Below are 25,398 nucleotides of genomic sequence, written 5' to 3' on the forward strand. Positions count from 1 at the left end.
TGTACCCAGTAGGGTAAGGATTTTTCTGCACAGTTACTGTGATCTTTTTCTATCAGCACTGTCACATATTGTACCTTCAGAAGTTAGTCATGGCTAGATTGTTGTACTAGATGCAATTCAAGCACAAAAGGCAATATAATCTTCCTTCTAAAGACTATTTCTGGTTTTGCACCATCTATATTCTATATATACTGCTAAATAGTTTAAAGTAAGCTGTCTCTCCATATATACATAAGGAAATATTTTTTGCTAGAAGGTGAAAAACCCAAGTAAACAGATCCATCAGTTATCTTTTTTTGTCCCTCTCACCAACATTTTAAACAACTTGAAGCCAGCATATACATAACTAGATTTAATCCATATGCCCAGGGACCCTCACACAATTCGTAGCACCAGCAATGGGGATAATGTCTTTTCAGTGTAGGGGATGAGGCAAATTCAAGAGCTGAAAAGAAGCATATGAACCAACAAGATAAAGCAGATTATAAACTTTACATTTGTTTAAAAACCAGTTGACATAATTTACATTTTCTTTCAAGGGGAAATCTCTTATTTGCTTTGATAACTTTTTCTTGCAGGATGTTAGTTACTTTTTCCTAGGTATTTACCTTCTCTCTTGAAGATTACATGGAGATTCCAGTAATATAATAGCTTTAATATCCAATTATATATGAATGAACATAATTTTGAAACACTGCATTCCAGTTGTTAGTGTTTCCAGAGGATCTTTGTTCCAGGAACTGCATTCATCATGTTAACAGAGTTAAGAAAAGTTGCAGCAAGGTAATGATAAATGCCATTTGTAAAGAAAACTATAGTTGAAACAACTTAATTTTAAAGACAATTCAATTTCAGTTCTTGACTGCTTGGGCAGACAAGTTAATTTAAAAGCAAAGAGAAACAGCATTTCCTGGGCAGGTAGTCGATGAAATAAGAACTTACTGTACATGGGACTTTGTATCCTTTATAAGCTTGTCATCTCCTCTCTTTTGCTTTCTCTCTCTGTCTCTCTCTCTAGACCCCTGAAGAGCTAGAGGATGATTCAGACTTTGAGCAGGAAGATTATGACGTTCGCAGCCGAACAAGCGTTCAGACTGAAGACGACCAGCTTATTGCTGGCCAGAGTGCAAGGGTGAGTATAAAACCCACTTACTACGTTAAGTGTCTCTATAGCTACAAATAAAAAGCTATGCCTTGGAAAGCAAATGTAGTGATTTCAAATCTTCAGGGTCACTTAAGAAAGGACAGGAGTATTTTTAAAGCTTTTTCATGTCTCACCTATTTGAAAACCACTGACTTTATTGCATGATCTTCCTTAGGCTTATATGATGCTTTGTACCAGCTGTTTGCTCCAGCTAGTGCTGTAGGAGAAGGCCTTGCAGGTTTGGAATGTGCTGAAACTGTGGGAGTAGTCAGCAAACTAAAAAAAAAAATAAATTTAAAAAAAAATCCATCAGGGCACCATGTGCTGTACCCAGAGAAATCTTACATTAGTCATGTTTCCCAGTGTGCAAACCTGTCAAGAAGATCTGTTTAAGCTACCGAGTCATCCCTGTAATTTAATTGTAATTGAAGACATTTGTTACTGAGTCAGTGTAATTTTACCAGAGTAATCACATCATGATAAACTTGAGCCATTGTGATTTGTGACCTCCACTTCTTCACGGGGATTGCAAATTAAGCTGATGAGTGCTTCAGGGGTCATAGGTGCTGGAGAAGTGAAGTTTGTTAACGCACAGGATTATGCCACCTTCTGATTATTTTTGGGGTGTTTTTTTTTTTTTTACTTTACCTTTGACTAAACAGGCTGCTCAGAGTATATATAAAAAAAGATAAATATAAATGTCAGATTAGAATTTGGGGGGCAAAGGACATCATGAAAATATATTTAACTGGAAAGAGAATGCAAAGGAAAAAAAAAAAAAAAAAAGCCTTTACACTTTCCAGCAGAGAACCAGTGGTGAACTGGGAATTACCTGATTGATATTCATGGCTGTTTTGCACAGGTCTGCAGTTTCTTCTAATAAGTGTTAAAAGTGAAGTAACACACTAAATTAGAAGTATCCTCCCCATATGCACTCAAACACTGCAGCAAAAGCTGGTAACGGGAACAGTGGCTTCTTACCTTGGCTTCTGGAAGAGGAATTGTAGGGCCGAGAACTTGAAGACCAAAAGGCATTTTGATGCTTTGAAAGATCAGTTCAGAGGATCAGGAAAGAGGAGTTCTCAGCTGCCGTACAAGATCTACAGTATGTTAGGGCTTGACACAAACATTTTATATCCTGAAAAGAAACAGTAGAGTAATGGAAACCTAAATGAAGCTTACTTAGAGTTATCGGAGGAATGTGACACATAGATTCAGTGGAATGGGCAGAGGTTTCTTTTTGTCTTAAATTAATTTCCCTGAATCTTGAATACAGTTAGTAAATAAACCATACCATGTATCAGAAAAGGTGGGTTTCTACCACTAAATCCCAAGGGCAAAATAATTTTGTACTTGCATATCAAGGACATTTCATATGTATCACTATCACCTACATGAAGAGCAGATGGGTTGTAGGTTCTCATCCCATAGAGCTGGGTAACCAGGAACTGGCATTGAAAACCCTGCAGTCAGGCAAATTTCAGAACTATACCTTACACTGACAATGATGACAGAATGATGTTCTGGATACAGTTGACTATCTTTTATCTTTATATATATATAAATAAATCTTTTTATATTTTAAAGAGCATAAAGTCCTGTTTGTTATATTCAAAGAATTGACAGCAAGTCTTAGCTATAAAAGTATTGAGATACAATACAGTTATTTCACAGTCGTCTTTTCTTTTCTTTTGGTTATGTCTAGGATTGAGTAGCGTATCATCCTTTTTTGATCTGAAAACAAAGTAAAGACTGCAGTAATATTTTTACTAAGAATCTAGTTTACCTAGGGACTTACAAGTCTTAAATTCTATTACATTTATTGCTGTTATCACTTTTGCACTTAAAACCTTCTGCTTCGATCAGCTATACACGGTATAAACATAATATATTATAAAGACAGTCCTGTTCCATAATAACATAGAATGCAATATGTACAGGAAGCAACAAATTACGAAAACCTGAAATGAAAACATGCTGAGCAGAAGCCACCCTGTCCACAGTCTTGAGTGACTCATTGAAATGAGTCTGCTAAGCATAATAGTATCGTATTTGAACCTTTTCTGTAGGAAAGCTGGATTTTTATTTGTCAAATGTAATGGATTAGTTTAATATGCTTACTTCATAAAGCTATTAGTGTTTCAGTAGAAATACTTGTATTGGTCTTCAATAGAAATAAAACGAATATATAAGCTGCATTTGCTATAGGATATAGCTTCTTTGAAAGCACATCAGCAGCTGGAATAGAAATGTTAAAACACTGCATACTGGTTTAAAGAGTGAGCAGCTAAAGCTGCCTACAGAAAGAAACCACATGCAAGACATACATAACGGCTTTCCAAATTTTATTACTCCTATCATATTCCCTTAATTTCAATTAATTCATCTGTTCTAGTGTTTTGTGTGTATTTTATATGTTTATTTATTAGCTTGACTTACACTGCATTTTTCTGTAGAAAGACTAATATACCAACATTTGAAACTGCTGAGTTGCATTGATAAGGCCTAATTAAAACTCATGTGTTGAATTTTAATTTGATTAACTTGCAAATTTCTCATTTTCTGATCTACTGTTTATAACCTTTTTTAATTTCACTTTTGGAAAAGGTCAATTATGAATTTTTAAAAGCCAAGAGCATTTTAAGAATATGTGGAGAAAGACTTCATCTGATTGAAAGTGGCATAAACAAGAAAAAATGTAATGACACTTAAATATGTGTCACACCCCATTAAATGCATAATGTGGTCTTCAGAACCCCCTAAAGACAAATAATAGCTCAACTCGGAAATCAGTATTGGAAGCGTCCGTTTGATCTTCAAAAGTAATTATTATAATTTTGTAGAGTTTTCTTTTTTTTTGTGGAGGGCAGGGAACTTTGTTGTTAATGTCAAGGCTGATTACTATCAACCTGTGTAGTGCCTTTTTGCATATCCTCTAAGAGACAATTAAGCCACTAAATATTGTTGAAAGTTACATTCATTACAATTCACTTCAAATGTATTATCTTGCATGTCATAGCTTATTTTACTGTTGGGTTAAGCAGAAAACCTCTGTTTCTGACAGAGAATGAGTGTGGGGGAGATGCGGCAATTCAGTCTACCTTTTCCCATAGATGTCATTCATTTTGTTCTTCCTAAAAGTTAAGATTTAACAGGAATTTTCTTTAATCTTACTGCATCAGCTGGTGAATAATCTGTATACCACGGCATCACATGTATAATTTTTAAATTTTTGAAGGCATAAGAAGAGCTATAAACATCCTTTGCATTTGTTTTAACCTGTCCTAACAGAAATCAAATGTCTGTGGGATTTTGCTTGGCATCTTCAACTCCCATAAAAAGAAACTAGAAGTCAGGTGTGCCATTTGGAACACTGGAAATATATAGCTTCTAGCTTCCTTTTTTTCATGCTCAACTTCTCCCATTTTTTCTCCAGGCTATCATGGCTCAGCTTCCCCAGGAGGAAAAGGCTAAGATTGCTGAGCAGGTAGAGATATTCCACCAAGAAAAGAGCAAACTGGATGCAGAGGTGGCTAAGTGGGATGACAGTGGTAATGACATCATTGTGTTGGCAAAGCAGATGTGCATGATTATGATGGAAATGACAGACTTTACTAGGTAAGGAAAAAATAACCTGTGCTGAGGACTTCTTCAGACATCCCACACCTTTCCTTTTTGTTGTAATGTATAGCCTGTTGAGATGATGTGCTGTGTTTTAGGGGTTGCAAAGACAGGTAACTCACATCATACATTACAGGGTGGGTTGTACAGTTTTCTTACACATGATTTCTCTGGATGTTTCTCCAAATGGCATTAATCACATTAAGTTTTTGTTCTATTTGCAAATCTGTTTTATTTGCAGATCATCTTGAATTTCAGCAGCAAAGATAGTCTGTGACCTTAGAGACACTCAAATGACATTTTGCTTAGTACCCATCTAAATGCATATGCCTCCCTGAACTTTCAACATTTCAACACAATTTGTGTCAATCAAAAATAATGGCAAAACTATTTATATCATTTTGAACACTGAACATCTTTCCAGAAAAATCCCAAATGAAACTGTTTTGATCTATACTTTATTGGAGCTTGTCAGTAATGATTTTTTTTCTTTCATTTCTTTTTTCTATTTGTTTCTTGTTCTTTCCTCATTGCAAAGCATCAAAAGGCCATTCATTAACGATATAATATAAACAGAATTTCGTTTAAACATGGTCATATTGTTAATCACACCAAGGAGAACATTTTACAATATTATTTGAATTACAGATCACCATCATAAATAAAAGGATTTTCAGTGTTTATTTTTAATAGGAGTTCAAAAGTTTAAATGGTATTTGTCAAAATGTGATTAGACAAAACTGGACAAAAATCTTCATGTTTTTCTTCAGAATTAAAATAAGACATCCATTTATTCATCTCTCTGAGATGCTCAGATAGGTTTCTTAATCTCTGGCTAATCACATTCCTTGTATCTGGAGCCTTTAAACCATTTCAGAGGAGACAGTCTCTCCATTGGTAATATAGGGTTCACACATACCTTATAGATTAATAGATAGCTTAATAGATAGGAGGCTGTGCATTAATTTGCAAAGAACTTTACTCTCTGCACTTGCAAAATTAGTTAATTGCAACAGCACACATTTTTATCCATTTAACATTTGATTATGCATAGGGAAAGTCTGCTTACTTTACTATCTTACTAGACATACTTCTTTGCAAGTACCTATTCTTTCAGTTTTCTTTCTATTTGTGCTTTTGCAACAATTATTTTTGTAGTAGATTTGCCACTCCTGTATACCAAATGACAGTGTAGAACTGTCTCTGAAGGTGATATTTTAGAGTAAACTTAATTACTTTCCTATTTGTATTGTATTTGGGTCTCTGATCCTTCTGCTCAAACACAGAGTTAAAAGCTGTCCAAATAGTGTCATCATTTCATTGAAGGAAAAAATAATGTTCTAAAGCAACAGCCCAGAATATGAACACTTTCTGCAACCTCCTGGACAACCTTTGGTACATTGAACGTCAAATTGAAAGTTTTGTAATTACTTTTTCTACCATCAAAAGAACAGAACTGATATGACAATGAGAAACAAAACTACTGTCACATTTGAAGTAAATTAAAAAAATAAAAATCAAAGTGCACCTCCATCTACATCATATTCAATAAAAACTTGTTTAATATATTTCATTAAAACAGAACAAAGCCTTTCACACCTTCTTGGTTGACTGTAACCTCAGCAGTATTAAAATATAATAATTTTGCAAATGCATCAAGTTTGTGACAGTCAGATCTGCTGATATAATTCATGTATAATCATACGAGGTCATTCTGAAAGATTTTTCCTACAATTTAAGTTCAACAAAAGTGGGATACTTTTTGTTTTCCAATATCTGTTTAAGGTGGAAATGAAAGTACGGAAAGAATTTATAAAATGGAAATAGGGTTCAGTATGTTACTCTTGTCATTATAGATGAAAAAAATGCAAAAATAATACTATGTTGTGCTTAGAAAAAAAGCCTTCAGTTTTAGTTTAAAAAAACCCCTTAGTTCATATTATGATTTTCCATCAGTCTTGTCTGAAGTTATATTTCTCCACATAATATATTTAAAAAAACAACAAAACAAAACAAACAAACAAACAAACCCCCCCCCCCCCCCACTCAAAAAAGGAAATTAATCTCCCAACTGAGGATTCTCAGGAGCAGTAGCAAATTTATTATTACAAACAGGATTAAAGTTCTGAATCTGAAGAAAACTCAGAAAAGTCTGCAGTAACTACTCTTTGTCTATATACATTTTGGTAATTTTAATGACTAAAATCAGAATTTTGTGCATCATCTTAAAAGTATAATGAAAGATCAATCTTTAATTATACATGTTTTAAGTGTAACATTGAAGTGTAACATAAGGATTATGCTTCATGTATCTTTGTTTTCTGACAAAAATCTACAAAAAAATGTTTTCTAAAATGTGACATTCTTGCTCCAGACATGACAGGCTTAACCTATAGCATTGGTTTGGGAATAACATAATTTTGAAATAGTTATGTATTCCAGAAAGAATGTTGGCTTAATGAGCACTTAAAAATGCATATACTTTTAAGTATTGATCATGTGATTGAAGGCACATCAAACTAAATTGCTAGTGAGGCATTTTGTAAGAGAGAGGAAATATAGCAGACCGATTTCTTAATCAAGCTGTACTGTAAAGTAGTTAAAGATGAAATTGTAATAAATTAAGAAGCTATTCTTATTACTATTTTAAAATCAAACACTAAACAGGGTCACTAAAACTGTTGCCTTTCATGATTTATTTAGATTGTGCATAGTTGTATTGTATTTCACAGAGGTAAAGGTCCCCTGAAGAACACATCAGATGTCATTAATGCGGCCAAGAAGATTGCAGAAGCAGGATCGAGGATGGACAAATTGGCACGGGCAGTAGCTGATCAGGTAAGCACAAAAATGAGCAGAGATATGATTTAACCTCTGTCAATGAGTTGTCTTTTGCAGGAAAATATTATCTTTACTTGTCAAAAAATTACCTGTTGAAAATCACTGCCTGGTTACTGATCTACCCATTGAATATAAGTTGCTGCTTCTGTACCAATCAGCTTGGGGTTTGCAGTACAGGAAGGTCATAGATGAGTCTCTCTAAACCTCAGAAATGCTTGAATTGTTCCACAGCCTCAATTCTGGACCCAGGTGATTGTATTAGAATTAGACTGATGTATTTCCTGCCATATAAGCAGTAGAGACTTGGATGCTCTCTTACCCTTGCCATATGCTTAGAAATCCTTATATTCTTTTCACCTTGGTCTTCCAGCAATTTCCCCTTAATATAGCACTTTTCTTTTTCAAGTTTCCCTGGCTCCCTTTCTAATGCTTTGCATGAAGGTATTGTGCTTTCATCTTACAGCCCCATGCTCCATGTTCTAAGGGTCTGTGTCCTCAATCCCATTACCAAATTCATATCATAACTGGAAAGATAAGCTTGCTATATTCAGCTCTTTTCTTTCAAATTGAGTTATCTATCCATTGGGAGAGCAAGAGGAAGCATCATATTAGAAGTCAAGAACCAAATTTTGAAACCAGGTTCTAGGTAGCTAATTGTAGATTGAGGCAAAGTAGATTTGACTATTTTTTCCCTTGTAAACTTCCTATAGTTATTTTCCTTTCAATCTCATCAGGAGAAATTTTGGTGGAAGTGGATATTGATAACTTCCCTGCCTCTAGTCTTTCTCTTCAAAATAAATACTTTTTTTTGTTTGGTTTTTTTTTTTTTTTTTTTTTGTTATTCAAGTAAGCATGTAAAAGCGTAACACATCCTGCCAGGGAATAGGGGCCAGAGTGGCAAGAAACCTGAAGCTGCCCATTTTCCTATAAACTCAGAAATTTTGGGTTTAGGTTTTCTTCATTATCAGCAGGCATTTTTCCTGTAGTTAACCCATTCCAATCCTTCAGATGTAGCATCTGTTCATTTTAGCATAAGAAAGAAGAAAACCATCTGTCAGCTGATGAAATTCCTAGTCTACAGTATTTGCAGAGGTGGAATATTTTAAAGAAAGGAAGACAGAGACTTACTATGCTTAGAATGCATTGGCTTGAGTTACATTTTAAATTTCAGAAGACTGTACCATGTACACTTTAATAATAAACAGTAAAATCACTATGAGAATGAAGTGTTTGTTTTAATGTTTGCACTTTAATGATATTACAGAACTTTGGAGACGTGTATGTAATTTAAACTCTTTATGGACAGTTGCATTTATAATTACTGTTCCAATGAGACAGATCTTAAGTTTTCATTTGCTCCAAGGTACTTGTATTTAAAGCCTTGTCAGCTCTCTAGAAGTATTGCTTTAAAGTTCATTTCTTTCAGTTCATAGACTTCAAAAGCAAAGTAAGTATTTCTGTATTAAATTGTCACCAGTAGGGAGATGTCTTAGGGATTCACGCCTGAACAATGTGGCAACTGTCTGAGAAACAGAGGCATTATAGCATTGCCATAAGTATAGAGCAGATTAAGCCTAACAGCCACAATGAACCTCCAGCTTTGTTTACTGTTAGTTTTAAAAGGAGAGAAAAAAAGCAAACTGCTTTCAGGGTTATAGATGACAGTATATGCAACTACTTCACCACAAACATATCCTTTGCCAGCATTAGCTGTAGGGGCTAGAGCAGTCATCTCAGGTCAGAGGCCGTGATGCTGTTGACTCGTGTGTTCAATTGTATCAGGTTTTGTTTAAGTGTTCTGATAATGCTTTACAAAAATTGAGCATAAACTTTGTAAGATGCTAAAAAGACATAGCGTGGAATCTTTGTTTCTTAAGCTATACATTCAAAGAACATTGTCAGTCACACTTTGCTGGGTAGCCCCAAAGAGTAATTTACTGGAGACAGGCTGTTAGCAATGGACCCTTTCAGCAGTGTTTCATCACAGTGAATTACTGAGGTCTGTTCTCCTGAGGCAAGGCTTTGAATATTAAATACAAGAGTGTTGTGTATCCTGCTGTTGTTATTGTGGGGGATGATGCAGTTTCTATTAAGAGTCACAAAGGCTATGAATAAATTGTACCTGGGCCTTTTCTAGTTATTTTGATTATAAAACTTTCAGTGAGTCTACCATATTTCACCTAATGTAATTTGTATCAAAGCACAATTGAGACACCCAGCATCCAAAATAGTGCAAGACTGTAGATAGCTTTCCATCTAGTATGAAGAGATATCCCTTAGACATGCAGAAAGGCCAGCTAATCTCATTATGTGCTTGGGAAGGGCTGTCATACTGATGTCATCTGCTGAGAAACTCTGTAATACGTCACACTTTAGAAAATAATTTTCTTCTGGCACAGATTAAGGTATTTATGCATTAGCAATAAATTTGCCAAATCTGTCAATACCAAACCCAAGCAGCCTCACCTCTGCCTCTCTGGTCCTTGGTGTGTCAGTAAGGGGCTTGGCTTCTGCCAAGTCTGAAGCAGAGCTGTGTCCTCTGAAGGTCTGCACAAATGCCAGGGAAGCTGGCAAGACAGCCAAGAGTTGGCATTAGAGTGGATGTAATCAGTCAGAACTGGGTTTATCTGGGCTTTAACTGGTCCATGTTGTATCTTCACCTAGAAGACAACTTGGAGTTTCAGGTCAGACTTGGTCTTTTGGCTGCTCAATAGATTCTTCTGTTCTGTACAAACTGATAGCATAAGTGAAACTCCCTCACAAACATAGCAATCATATGATTTTCATTGTCTTTCATTAGTGGCTGATAGAGAGGTTTCTGCTTTTTTCAAAAAGATATAAGGCATCTTCAGGTTACAATTTGTAAGTCTCGAGTTGAATGAAAGGTAGAGTTTGAGTTTTCACATTTCATCGTCTCATGTAAAGACGAAATGAAATGGATCCACCCAACACAAACACATTGCCACTATTTCTTCTGATTACTTCTGTGTAATCATATAAACTCTGCTGCATCTAAACAAATATTTCTTTTGTCTGTAGTGCCCGGACTCAGCCTGCAAACAGGATCTGCTAGCTTACCTGCAGCGCATTGCCCTCTACTGCCACCAACTCAATATCTGCAGCAAAGTGAAGGCAGAAGTTCAGAACCTGGGAGGAGAACTTATTGTATCAGGGGTAAGCTGGTATTTGTATTTAGCTATTTATGTCTCTTCAAAGGGAGAATTTTTGATGGCAATAATGTACAAAACAAAAATACAGTGATTCATAAGCAAGCTTTTTAAAATGTTATCGCCATTATTCCAGACCTTACAATAACATGCATAGAGCAATTTGATTTTCCAATTACCCTTTGTTTATACTAACCTTGTAAAGTCTTCATTCTTCCAAAAGAAAAGCAATTTCATAGCCTAGAAAGTCATTGCCAAGCTGGGAATATTATAATTATTTGGAGCTTTTGTATATTTGCTCATTATAAATCTTCTTTCCTTTGTTAGTACTGGTAATTTCCTTCCTCTGTGCAGATGCCAGCTCTATATGAAGTGCATATTGTTAAGATGGTGATGACTAATGGGATTTCATTCACTCAGGTTCCAATGCACACTAGGTTTAGCAAAAACTCTGGAAGGCCAGCAAAATATTTTAAGTTTTGATGCACGTGCTGTTTTCAAATACTATTGGCAAGCACAATGATTTTATACTTTAATTCCCATCCAGTTATCTCAGTTATTTTCAATGAACACTACAAACCTTTTACGCACAATCTTTTTTAGAAATAAAGACAGGTATGTGCAGTAGCAGTAATATTATAACCTATGAATTTTCTACATTTTTAAAGTATTTTTTCCTTTCTTCTCCTAACATTGGACTCTGTGTCTCTGGGAGATTACTAGAACCAGGCAGTAGCAATTGCTGCTCTTCATGACTATCTTGTTTTGTTCTTTTAACTGATCACCCTAGTATTAGCCCCATGACACCTTTGATATCTTCTTACTCAAATACAGGCCACATGTATGTAAATGTATAATATGTTTCACTCTCCTGAGTGTATTTTTAAAATGATGGTGATTTGTGACCCAAGACACTTGAAACTTTGATACTGGAAAGATTGTTTTCACATGCAGTTTTGAAAAAGCACCCTTTCATTGTTTAAGCCCAATCAAGTACGAAGATTCCTAGGACAGCTAACGTGTGCCCTTCATTTCATCCATAACATTCCCCAGTGAAATCACTGGCCTTCCTCAAACATGTCAGAAGTCAGAGCAAAAGTTCTCAACTACACAACATTTTGATTTTTTGCAAAGCACTATAGAAGGTCTTAACCATTTGCCAGGCTTTCTTGGATCAAACAATCAGAAGTCATATATGCAATCCTAAAAGGAGCTGCTTAAATGTTCCTGTGTCTGTCCTGCAATTGGTCTTCACTTCTTGACGTATGTACGTATGTAATTTTAATACCTTGATCTTCCCACAGCAATGAAAAGATCCTCTTCCATTTTCCTGATATTAATGGAGTGATCTGTCCTTGTATCGCTGACAGCTATGCTTCATAGTAAATGCTATGATCTTTTCTTACCTACTGCCATCTGGGTCCAGCTTTTCATACCCATTGAGTTGTCATATTCATCTATCTATAACAATTACCCAAACCAGTGCTTCTACCAGCTTGGCTTTTGTGGTTGTGTGTGTTTCTTTTCCAAGTCTCTTTATTCAGTGTATGTGGATGCTGAATAAGCCATTGTGAATCTCTAGCATCTATTCGTTACTGGAACATCACCATCCGTTGTAAAATTTAAGTGGCCGAACCGCTTGACTTCATCATTTCCAGTCTGGCATTGTTAGCATCTGCTGCTTTCCAGGATTCACCACCATTGTGTTTCTGTTTGGTTGGGTTTTTACAGTCAGTTGCAGATAAAGAAAAACTAGCTTCAACCACAGAAATTATTTGGGTCTGTTCCAAAGACTCAGTAGTGCTGACATACAGAAAATTTTAAGATTGCCGAGCTTTCTTCTTCTGCTGTTGCTCTGAACAGGAGGTGGTATAGAGAGTTGAACTCCTGTGCATCCCTTTTTGAGAGCATTATCTTGTTATGTGGTATAACACACAGTACAGTGCTTCCCTAGTAGCATTTTCCAAGCTGTTTGTCTTCAAGGTGCTGGGTACTGTATGCTCCTTTGCTATCCAGAGATCTGATATCCAAGTGCACATCTACATCTGCTTGTCTACTTGCTGCTTCTGCTTCCATATTCTTCTTCATTTTCTCTTGGATAGCCAATTACAAATAAACAGTATTTTATTTACATTAAAATGAAATACCATTATTTGGCAACTTGCATACAGTACAATGTTAGAAAGACAATAGAAACCCAGAAATCAAACTTCCCAACCTATGACTACAGAAGTAAGTTTATGTGACTGCACTATATTTAAGTGTTTTGATGTAAATATCAAGTGCCCGGATGATTATTACAATGTTGTAATTTACTACTGTGTTTACAAAGAAACACAGTATAGCTAAGATTGACCCAAAATGTGAATTATGATTCAGAACTATTATGGGGAGTACAGTCTCTGCTTGAATTTTTGCATTATCAAGAATATTAATAATATTTATAAATGAAATGTATGCATATGTATGTATGAATCTATGTGTGGGCATATGTATGTTTATGTAAAAAGGAAAGAGACATAAAACCAATTAAAACCGAAAAGACAGATGAAAGGAACCCTACAGTTCTTACAGTTCTGTTAGAGAAAAATGTGTTGCAACAACTTCAAAAATACTGTGTACATAACATATAATGAGCTATATATCCTTTGGTGGAAGTTCTATTTCTTTTTTCCCCACAAGACTCAGTAGTTCAGTATGGTTTATCTCTGAAAATAAGCATAAAGCTGATCTTGTTTGCTTTTTACTCTATAGAGTGATATGGTACTAGCATAGCATATGAAGGGATTCTTTTTTGGCATCATTGACTTTGCTGCAAACAGGAAAACAGATCAAAAAGTAAGCAAATGTCACACTCCTGAAGTGTAAATTATTTCAGTAAAGCACTCACTGTTATTTTTCCCTTTCTTTCTTCCATTCCTTTTCCCCCAGCTCTTTCTCTCTTTTGATCTTTCCCATCAAATTCCCCGCATGCAGATAGCAAAATTATTTTCGCCAGATAAGTAAGATCTGGCAATTGAGAGTTAGCATTAATCAGCGTAACTTTATTAATATCAATGGAGCAAAGCCAATTTAGATTATCTGTTAATTCAGTCCTTTATGTTGCAAAGCGAAAATCAATTCCTGATTCCAGTTGAGTTTTGAAAACTAAAATAGAGAAAAACTATATGATACCTGTTCTTCAGTGTGGAGCCTTGTAAACTTGAAGAATATTACAGGGAAGAAAGTAAAGAAAAGGAGTGAGGGGGAAGTTAGATAAAAGCAAAAAAAGAATATTTTAAAAATGGAAAATATTTTTTTAATTTCTAATCCATGTAGATAATACCCTTTTTCCTAATAATAGTGTTTTTGACGATGGTCCATAAACAAATAGATGTTTCTGTAATTTTAAATTTGAATATTCAATTTCTAACTCTTTTCTAAGAATAAACAACTTCCTTTACAAAAATCACGGACTATAAGCACTTCAAAATAATTTTCTTTCTCTCTTGCCTTAGTTTATTTAATGTAATGTATGTTTACTTCATAATCAGTTGCACTATTGTATTGGAATGAATCCTCTGAGGTGCTGAGCATATGCTACTCTCAGTGAAGTAAATATCATTTACATATATTTTGCTCTTGCTGATAGATAGCCTTTTTGTGCTAGCTGCTTTTGTTGAGTAGTGTTGGTTTTAACCACGATGTTTGTTATTTGGATAAAAATTCAGACTTCTTCTATCTCTAGGGCTGCTTTATTTTTTTAGTGTTTCTGTCCAACTTGTTAGCTAGGCCATTACAATAAAACAGATCTATATATTCATTTCTTACTCTAGAATAAATATCCACTTGTTCTGTTTACTGCTGCTCTGAAGCTAACCAGCTCATTTACCTACTACCTATTTAGGCTATGAACTTGCATTTTTTAAAATTCTTGTTTATGTTAGTACATAAGTTAGTTACTAGAGTCTTCCCTGCAGATTAAAGACAGAATCTAAGACAATCCCTTATCCAAGGCAGCCCCCTATCATGTTGTTTTGATATAGAGCTCCACAGATACAATCAGCTGTATTATCAGAAAATTTGCTCAAAGAGTCTTAAACTTCTAAGCCAGGTAGATATGCAGTGTCACACAGAGTAACAGCCATATACCTTTGAACACTGTCCAAAAATATTGAATCAACAGCCAAAGCACAGTCCAAACATATACTTTATCTGGGTTCAGTTTCCAATTGTTTTCAAATGCCTATTTATCTTTGCATAATAGGCTCAGCTACTATACTAAAAGAAGTATTCTTATAATCTTTATATATTTATAATTCTTATAACATGTTGATCTTGGTGAATTTAAGTGAGGGCTTTGGGGGAAAAAAAGGTAAAAAGGCTGGAGCCTCCATTAAATTTGGGTAGGATGTTATGAAAATTCCTGGACTGGGAGGCTGGTTATGTAAAAATCTTAACAGATATGGGATATACTTCAAAATAATTGTATGTTTGTTCTTGAGTAGTGATAAGAATAAGGTAACTGGAAATAGCTAGTCATAAAAAATGAATGAGCCTCATTATTTATCACAAAATAATAGTGTGCATCCAGCAGTTATTTCAGGTGAGCTGGCAAACAGTTTCCCTACCAATTTTGCCAATGGATCTTTCATCTTTTAAACCAAAATGGTTTAAAGGTCCTTTTCTTTCATTTAAGCCCACATCACTATAAACTACCTTGTGCTGTAAAAGCAAGTTGGTATGTGTATGTCCAGTGAAGTATCATAAGTTGCTACTTACGAATTCTATAGACTCAAAGTCAGGTGATTTGAAGTTCACCTGCTATTAAAAGTGAGTAAGGCTGTCTTTCATAGAATTTGGATTAAAAGCCTATGCATAAACAGTTATTTAAGAGCCACTGATGTGTTATTTCATTTCCCCGCATCAGAAAGCCTTTCTAGAGTTTTTCCTTTGTTTTCAACTAGGCAATCTGGGAGAACCTTTACATTTAAAATTCTTATAGAGTATGGAGAAAGTGTTGTTTTGGAGTTTGGTAAATAAAGCAATTTAATACCTCCTGAATCAGGCAAAAAATTAGCACTATGTAAAAGAAGGTTTGCTGAAGGGAGAGTTGGCCAATGGACAAAACTGTAGGATTCCTTTTATTCAAGATTCTCAGGAGAACAAAAAGGTTACTCCTGTTACTTAGCTAGCAAAAAAATAAGTTTTACTGTTAATTTATATCAGGCATGGAAGAATGCTACATGAAGTATACTCACAGGAACAGTCTGACAAAACCAGACTTTCTAGATATTTCTAGGCTGCACTGCCTGGATTGGCAAGCTGTCAGTGTTTTCAGTAGAAAACACCTGAGCTAAGACCTAGCTGTCATTAATGATTGATATCACTAATAGAAATTTTGTGGGTTTTACTGCTAGTGATTCAATTTATTTGGAGCTGAGGGTAAGAGCAGTTACACCTAAATAATTGCTGTGTTCATGTTTCTTGGACAGTGGATGTCCAAAGAATTACGCACCACAAAGAAGTGATACAGTCCTATGTCTAAGCTGACATCATTGCAAGACGAGGGTTTGGGTTATGGCAATACATGACAATGGATATAACACAAGTGAATATACTCAAATTGATAAAGAGAAGAGAAAGATGGACCCATGGACCCTATAGATAATCACTAAACTACTTATGATTTGATTTTTATGATTTTCTTGTTTAATTTAATAATTTAGGTGTGGTGGGTTTTTTTTAATTTTGTTTGTTTGTTTTTTGGTTTTTGGGGGGGTTTGCAAGTTGTTTCTCATGTTTACCCACAAGATTGTAGTAAACATTTAGAATGGCTAAAAGGGAGTTTGGAAATATGAGCAGTATATCGTATGTACTAATGCTGAGAAAATAATGTAAGATGGGACTGATGGAATTATATTTGTTTAAAATGGAGTTGGTGGACAGGAGTTCTATTTTGAGACATGGAATGAAAGCAGTGGGTAAAGGAGAGGACTTTGGAATAAGGAAGTAAGCCAAGGAACTTGAAATATGACATATGAACGAGTCAGGAAGAAAAAGCCTAACCAAAAGCAAGATAGGAATATGAAATCAAAGAATTGCAGTCGTGGAAAAGGAATAAGATAAACTCAGGACCATAAAGTTGGTTGGACTCCACAATAATATCTACTCTTCTAGTAGGACAAGTGAGGAGACAAAATAAAAAAGTAGGGTCTTTATTTCAGGCCTGAAGTTACCACTGTACAAAGACAGCTTCCAGAACAGGAAGGCTAGGGCTAGGTGGGGAAAGTGAGAGACTTTGATTTGCAGTGTATATTCAACTAGCTCAGGGCATCTGCTTTGGAAGAAATGAAGGAAATGAAAAATACAGGGAGACATTTCAGCTGTGCCTTTTGGGATAAGGATATATTTAACTAACCTCTGCATATGTGTTTGAATGTATGCAGACATATTGATATGTGAGAAGGTAAAATAATGCCATAGTAAGTGTACTATGTTCTAAATTTATGGCTACATGAAGCATGTGATACTTCTAAATATACAGGTTTTGATAAGCCTTTATCTGGAACAAATTGGTTTTTAGCTTTTCTATTTTTTACTAACAAAGGAGTCTTCAGCTCCTGCTGGCATAGGCTGTATCCCTCAATACATTGTCCAAAAAAGGGACTACCTGATGATGTGGTAACATAAAAAAATTATCATCAGGACACTGAGGCAATTTACTACTCCTAAAGGATAAAGGCATCAGTGAGTTGTGCAGGTTAATCAAAATGAGTGCTAGTAAAAACCCTCATGGTCATATATTCATTATGTGTGATGTATTTTATGGAAACACCATCTTAGAGCTTTTTGAAAGTTAAAACGGTGAAGAATTCCTAATTATCCTATGAAACACCTCTAAGATGGATAGAAAAAAAAAAAAAGACATAATCAGATTATCTGTAGTGGTTCTAAAACCATTTACAATACCTCCTCCAAATATGTAACAATAATAAAGATTTAGTTCATTAGATTAATTTCATCTATTGCTTCCCAGTAAAAGTACTGTGGTCTAGGAAGCCCAGAGGGTTTATGCAGTTGGCATCTTTGGAGGGATTCAAGTCCCAGGGAGACATTGCAGCAGCTGAGTGGATCTACTGTTGGTAATGAACTCATTTCAAGTTGAAGGTTGTTCAAGAGACCTCCAGAGAGCTCTTTCAAGTGACGTTTATACAGCATTTTGATTCAGTTAAGTGAAAGATCCCATAGGATCTTATTTCTACATCTGTGAGTTCACATGGTTTTGCCTTTATAACTTGATTGGACAATAATTTATATCCTGAGCTTTGGGCATCTGGGGTATCATAAGCGTGTTCCACATAAAGAATAAAGAATATCACAAAACTTTGGAAAGGTTGATTTGTTTTTGTTAGTGTTATGGTTATGTCTTCAAGCAGCTGAGTGAAGGTGGATTGGTGGTGGGCAGAGTTTACATTATGTAAGGAAAAGCAGATGAATGAGCTTAAGACAGAACTGAAAAATTCAACAAAAAAATAATGAAATAATCTGTTCTTTTGAAGCTACAATGGTTTGATATAAGGCTATTTTCATGACTAAGATAATACCTCATTGTATACAAATGCACATGGAAACACACATACACATAAATATGAAACAATATATCCTGCATAAATGGAAAGGTGTTATCTAGAATTTCATTTGCAAGGCAAAATCACACTGCACTTGTCTTTATTAGAATATATTCATGGAGACAAGAAGCATGCACTCCACCTATATGTCTACATTTAGTAGATTAAAATTTAGACAGGTCAGATGTTTATCCTTATTAAAAAACATTTTGGCTACAGGGAACATGTTCTTTGCTTTATCCGGTAACAAATATTCATGAATTTCTGAAGATTACATTTACTGAAATTTCTCATTAGAAGAGTTTTCTGCAAAGAAAAACATTTCTGATACCAAATAATGTTAAGCCATTTAATTCCATGAGAGCAAAGCAAAGTGTTATGGATTCAAGACTGAGGCCTGAAACACATATGAACATAGAAAAATATTAGAGAATTGAAGGAAGTACTAATGTATATTCTTCATTACATACTGCATTTGTTTTAAAAATAGTAACCACTCTAAAATCCAAAGCCTACCTGCTACAGCAGTTATAGTTTCAGTTCAGCTTGTTTTCATATTCCAGACCCTGATGAATGAGATGGGAAGAAAATGAGAACATTATGGCTTTCTGATACACAAATTGCACCAGCCCTGCAATAATTAGCAAGGCCTAGAGAACATTCTAACGTACCCTGAGGTATGGTCCTAAAGGACTATTCCTGTAAAAAATTACTATAAAGAAAGAAAGGACTTCAATGCTGTCTCATGTTCACTTCTTTTCCTGTCTTACTGCCTTTAAAGGAGGTAGTTTGGAGCCAAGCTTCACTATTTTGTATTAAATAAGAATTCCTTTCCCTTGGGGCATTTTCAGTTGGCCTCCTTCATGCACAGCATAGGTTTGCTAATAGGTACATCCTGAGGCTTTAAACAAAAATTATTAGGTTTGTTTCTTGCACATGGGAATTATGGAGAACTGAACTTACATGATGACAGATTTAACACAGAATAGGAGATTTTGGACTGTTTCTTACACAGAAGTACATCTTTTAGCTCTTGCAATTATTTAACTTCTTGATTTGGGTTGTGGTAAAACTTAGTCTCACTTCTAAAAATACTACCAGATGATGCTTTTACAGATATTAAAAGAATAACAACTTCAGTTCAGACTCATCAGTTTCTTTGACTTTAATTATGGTTCTTGACAACCTATATTGCAGATGAGTAACACACAGAGAAATACTCACAGACAAGAAGACATACCCTCAAGGGAAAGCATCAACAGGTTTTTCCAGCCAGAACAGAATCAATTGCAAATACTGAACAAAACACCTTACAACAAAATATTTAATAAAACTCACAATAGGAACATATTTCCTTTAAATGTAGGACACTATAATAGCCTTTAGGAAGGGATCAAACTGCGTGAGGAAGTTTAAAATTTGCCTTATATCTTTAACCTCTGAAATATTTTTTTCCACACTTGGAGCACATTATTATTACTCTTACTATTATTATTTATGAAACTCACAGAGGAAAGAAAAAAATATGCTTATTCTTATATCACATCATTAATCTTACATAACTGATAATCAGCTGCATCAACAAAAATTATTTCTTTTGTATAATGTATTGAAGATATTGATATGAAATCAAAGTAAAAACCTATCCAGTATCAGAAAAATCAGTCCTAACCTCTTATCATTAAATATTCTCAAATGCTTTCTTTTAACATCAATTCTTTATAATTCTGATTAATACATCATCAAAGTACCTTGTGAACTAGGTTACCAGGGTAGGCAATAGTATCACTAGAAAATAAGATGAAGCATGTAAGTGATGTGTCCTAACTCTCATCAAAGACAAAATTAGAACTCTATAATTAGAGCATCAGTATCATTCAAAATACTGCAGAAGCATTTTCATCTTTTTTTATACCGGCAAATAGTTTTAGCATTCCCTTTGTCAAATGATTAAGGAAGTTACAGTTTTACTCAGTCTCAGATGGGATGTTACATGTTTCAGCATTCAGCTCAGATAATGAGCAACAAAGATTTTTCCATTTATCCATCAAGATGATCCACTACAGCAACAGGACATCTTTGGGCCGGAGGTGGGTCTGTGTTAAGGTCTCAAACTTTTATGGTGTGCATCAGCTTGGTATTTTTACAGGATTTTTTCAATCTGTTGTTTCAATTTTTTAAAATATATCCGTTTTTACCTTCTGTAGGTCTATTGGTAGTGATACAATGTTTCTGCACAGTTGGTACTCTTCAGCTTGTCACAGCTTTGCTGTACTCAAACTTTATAGAAAGCAGCCACTGGTACCTTGTGGTGCCTTCCCATTCCAAATCATCTGTCCATCTTTTTAAGCAAGAAAGCAAGCACTTTGTTGTTTTGTGTGATAGATCTTTGATGTCAGAGTGAACATGGACCCTTTTTTTATATATAGTATATATATATATAGATTTCTGGTGCCTGGGTGCAAGTGTTTAAATCAATGATTTAATCTGCATTCACATGATTGTCTTATGCTGTTAGGCTTAACTTCTGTCCCTTAAGAAAATACTTTATAGTAAATTGTTCACTTACTGTCTCTCTGCATTTCCATGCATTCATTTAATTAATCTCAGTTGTATTCCTTGGAACACTTGGAATATTTCCCTCCTTTCTTGAATGTACATACATTTAAAAAATGTTTTCATTCAGGTATATTCTTTCTCTGCTTTTGTTAAATGTTTAGGCCAGTAATGTATTCTTGTGTATGTTCATGGGTCAGTCATCTTTTTTGCTCTTCCCTTAATTTTCCCTTTATCAACTACAGATATCATACTAAGGAGGTCAAAATAATATTTCACGTTGAACAGTGCTAGCCCCAAAATACTATCCAGCATATTATCTTCCACCTAATCTATTGAACTTTTTGTATCACATTATCATGATGGAATCTGCTATATTTCTCCATATTTCTCATCTTGTGTTGTTACTGGAGAATATTCTTGGCCGCACTCTCTTCCAGGATTTAATTGTGCTACTTCCATACATTTCTATTCCAATAAAATATAATTTATTTCTTTATAGAACATCTTAGAACTGCTACTACAAGTGTAATATTTCTCATATTTAAGGATACATCCTCTGACCATCCTTATCTTTATCAGAATGAGCAATCCTGCTTAGGCTTCATAAGGTCTAGTGGTCACAGTAGTTCAAAATATATTCCTACTTTATTTGGCAAAAACAAGTGTGGTGCAATATTCAAGTCATAGGTTACCTAAGTCATGAATTAACTGAATTCCACTTGGTACCTTTTACCATAAAACCCTTTAAAAATTCAATTTTTCTTTTCTATTTGGCAGACTAGTAGGCATACATGTTAATAAGGAGTAGATGATAAACAAGGTACCAGAAACCTTTTTTCTTCTCACTATCTTCATACATACAAATAGTTTGAAATCAAGATGAGGTAGTGAGAAATCAGACAGACATATGTTTAATTCAATTATCAACTGAAATTCACAGCACTATCATCACTTTGCATTACTCAGATGCAGCCTAGTTTTGCATTGTGTTCCTGAAGTTATTTATCATCTTTAACAGTCACAACAGCTCTTAATTTAGTCTACTGGACTAGCTGATTTGTTGAGGTTTAAAATCCACAAATATACTGGTTTAAAGTTGCATCTTCAGATACTGCAGGATTAGATTATGATCAAAGTTTCAACAGTAAAGAAGAAAAGTACTTCTGTTTTTAGGTGAAGTGACTGGTACTAGGCATTAGTCACAGAGTTTCGTTTTTTAATAGGAGGAAAGGAGAGAAAAACAGAGCACACAAACAGAACAGGGAATACACATTAATCGTTACTAAGACTGAAAAAATAATCATTATTAGGTTAGAATTTACATGATGATTGTAGCAACAAAAAGCTTAAGGGAAAACTTCAATATTAACTCTGTGTGCTTATAATACATGCTCTTCAAAGAGATTTAAGAAGCAATAATTTTTCCTCTTCCAAAAGGCAGGATCTTATGCTAGCACTCTGTAATGGCACTGAATAGTCCCCCATTCTCTAAGCAGTTTCATTTAATTGAGAGGTTTAACAGCGTATACTTTTTTTTTTTTTTTTTAATTTTAGTATACAGCTAGGTTATTATGAAAATACTGGTGGATAATATAAGCAATTATGTTTACTCTCAAACCTGCTTTTCCAGAATTTGGATGATAAAAATTCCATTTATAATAAAGTAGAATGAATATCCCATTTTAAGCCCTCCAGTTTCAATTCTTGGAAAATTGTTTGGGAAAAAATAATGTGCTTCAGCCTATAAGGTTTCATTGTCTGAAAATGTACAGTGTTGAAAAACATTACCTCTTTGAAATTCTGTTGACATTTTCTGGAACTTTAAAGTGTGCTCTGTAAATAAATGTATGCCCAGATTTTTTATACTTCCCTCACTTGTTCTTTCAGCACAGTTTGCCAGTTCTCATTTTCAATGTGAAAAAAATATAATTCTTTCCTGACCTTCATGTAGTGATGTTGGTGGCCTGTCCTCTGGCTTACTCAATTACAGGGCAGCTCAGAGGTGTGGACTGTCTAATGTTTATTCAGCACGGGTGGACACAAGTGTAATTCCAGTTGTAATCACTGGAATTTCAGCTGCTTGCATCAGTGTTTATGTTTTTGTGCAGTTTGGCTGTTCAAAACCATACACAAAATTGTGCTGCTTGGAGGTCTTTTAACCAATTTGATGCTCAATCTAATGTCAATCAGATTTTAATGTGGATAGAGCTTTCTATCCTCTCTGGTTTTCATCAAAAGGTGCCAAATTTTATACCCTTTCCCAATCAGCAAACCCTGTAGGGCTTGCATGCTTAACCTGTGCTATGGGAGCAAGTGAGAGGAACCAGCAGACAGCGGGGTCACTCATCGTGGAAGAGTCCCTGTTTCCTTGACCAAGCATAGCTCCTTCAGCACATGTTTTCCTCTCTCCTCACCTCTACGCTACGGCACAATATTTCCCTTGCTCTCTCTCTCACTATCTCTTTTCTGTATCTCTCGGAAATCAGACTGGAGTTCAGAGCACTTTCACTACCTTTTATGAGGTAGAGTGTGATGTCATAGATGGGGGCAGGGCTAGTCAACTTTCTACCCACCCACCCACCTGTGCTGAGGGAGCTACGCTTGAGACCGGAAGCAGTGACTCCTCGACGGTGAGTAACCTCCTGTTTCATATCTGTCTTTATAGATTGGGGGGTGGAGGGAAAAGACGTGAGAATGGGGGATATTTTTTTGTTGTTGTTGTTAGCTAGCTTTTTTTATTGTTTTATAATTAACCAAAAAATTAAACATAACCCAGAATGAATTGCATGTCTTATCTTAGTCACCTGCAAAAAATTATTTCCTTCCTCTTCTGAAGTCCTAGAGTTAATGTCATCTGTAAAGCAATGATCACCTTTGTTTGCAGAGGTGGCCCATTTACTGGTGGTTAAACTGATCCTTCAATGTTTATCTTGCATTGTGAAAAGGCAGGCTCTAGTCCCCTTGAACTCAATTGCTAAGCTTCCATTAATTTAATTACAGTAGTGCTGGGCCATAATTTTTATAAAGTACTTTGTGATTAAAGATAGATGGTGTTACATTTGTCATTATTAACTGTGGATAATGCCTGTTTATACAGCACAAGATTTTTATTTTCTATATTCTCTGTTACTGTTTTTATTTGCTTTATCTAGAATGTTTATGAAGCTATGTATTAACAAAAGGCCAATTATAAAGCCTATTTTGTAGATGAAATAAAATTCAAAAGTAAGTTGTGGAAGATGTAAAATTAAGCAAGAAATCCCCAGAAGATGTAACTGAGATTTAACCTTTGAAATTATAAATTGAAGCATTTGATTTTTTTTCTTGTGATAAGAACTGTGGGCAGAAATATTCTAACTGAATTTCTTCGTGTTTTTCTTGTGTCACTTCCTAAACATTACTATTTTACTTTAAAGCACTGTCTTATTACCTGTTTCCCTTGGCCCCAAGTATTACTGCTTCACTGCTTTAATATCCCTCAGCATTTTAAAAAAGACAAGATGGACTACAAAGATCTTCCTTTCTTGTTCTGCCTCTTGGGTATCTATTAAAGCTGTCACGGTGTCAGAGCTCTCATATTGAAGGGCAGAAGAAGGACCGCATGAAGATTTTGGCCCCTAGGGATACTGCAAATATTGCTGTTCTTTTTCATTTAAAGCTCTTTACCAGCTCTGTGTGGGGTCTTGTCATATCTCAGTGAAAGGCACTAAAAGGCAGAAACGCATACTCTATAAATCAAAGAGAGTGCGATCACAGCCTTTTCAGTGGAGATGGTCCATAGTCTGATTGATGAAGTGTGATTTAGTCTATTTTCAGGTGACTAGGTGGCTTTGAGGCAACAGGTATAGGATGCGGACCATTCCATCTTCTGGTTAGCGGCATGTATTGGGGATTGATCAGTAGCAATAGATAGATATTCCTCCCTGATGACTCAGTGATGCTCTTTCTATCAATGCATAGGAGAGTTGAATGAAATTCTGGGAGGATGAAAGTCTTGGTTACAAAGTTACGAAAACTTTCACTAATGACAGCTTCCCTTCCTGTCAGAGAGAAAAATAAGGATGAAGAATAGAAAGCTTGGCTCCCTGACAGGTGCTAGCTTTTCTAGCTTTGAATAATGTGTGCAAGGAATTTTATTACTACTGCTTATTCCTTTAGTAAATCAATGAAGTCTCCAAATCTATCCTTTGTAAGACCAAGAATTTGTCTGTCAAATTTAGCTTCCTTAACAAACTTTGATCTCTCTGGTAGGAAAGGAAGAGCAAATAAGTCAATCTCTAATGTTTCACTGGGAAAACTTTATAGGAATTGCTGCTGTTAAAGACAATTTGAGTTTTTTTCTTTCCAGAAGCAAATGCTTTGAGGTAAAATTTAATTTAGATCCTAAGCACATCCTTTGCTGATGAGTTTACAGAATTGTCTTTGCACATAATTATGCTTCATAATGCAGGAGGCT

The 25,398-nt window shown here is 35.1% G+C and overlaps 1 protein-coding gene and 1 long non-coding RNA gene across 3 annotated transcripts in view; one reads left to right on the forward strand and one right to left on the reverse strand.

Annotated features, from left to right (window-relative positions):
• Positions 1-1,112, reverse strand: part of LOC308068190 — a 58,556-nt gene extending 57,444 nt beyond the window's left edge. The window contains exon 1 of the long non-coding RNA XR_013929892.1: positions 943-1,112. This is a non-coding gene — a long non-coding RNA (uncharacterized lncRNA). The remainder of the gene's footprint in view (positions 1-942) is intronic.
• CTNNA2 (catenin alpha 2) overlaps positions 1-25,398 on the forward strand; it is a 557,331-nt gene that overhangs the window by 516,805 nt on the left and 15,128 nt on the right. For both annotated transcript variants that reach the window (XM_080398303.1, XM_080398304.1), the window contains exons 14-18: positions 1,019-1,132; positions 4,581-4,762; positions 7,498-7,603; positions 10,646-10,780; positions 23,429-23,572. In XM_080398303.1, the coding sequence (XP_080254429.1) occupies positions 1,019-1,132; positions 4,581-4,762; positions 7,498-7,603; positions 10,646-10,780; positions 23,429-23,572 (681 nt within the window). The remainder of the gene's footprint in view (positions 1-1,018; positions 1,133-4,580; positions 4,763-7,497; positions 7,604-10,645; positions 10,781-23,428; positions 23,573-25,398) is intronic.

Source organism: Falco punctatus (assembly GCF_963210335.1).
Source record: "Falco punctatus genome assembly, chromosome: 1".
In the NCBI taxonomy this organism is placed as follows: domain Eukaryota; kingdom Metazoa; phylum Chordata; class Aves; order Falconiformes; family Falconidae; genus Falco; species Falco punctatus.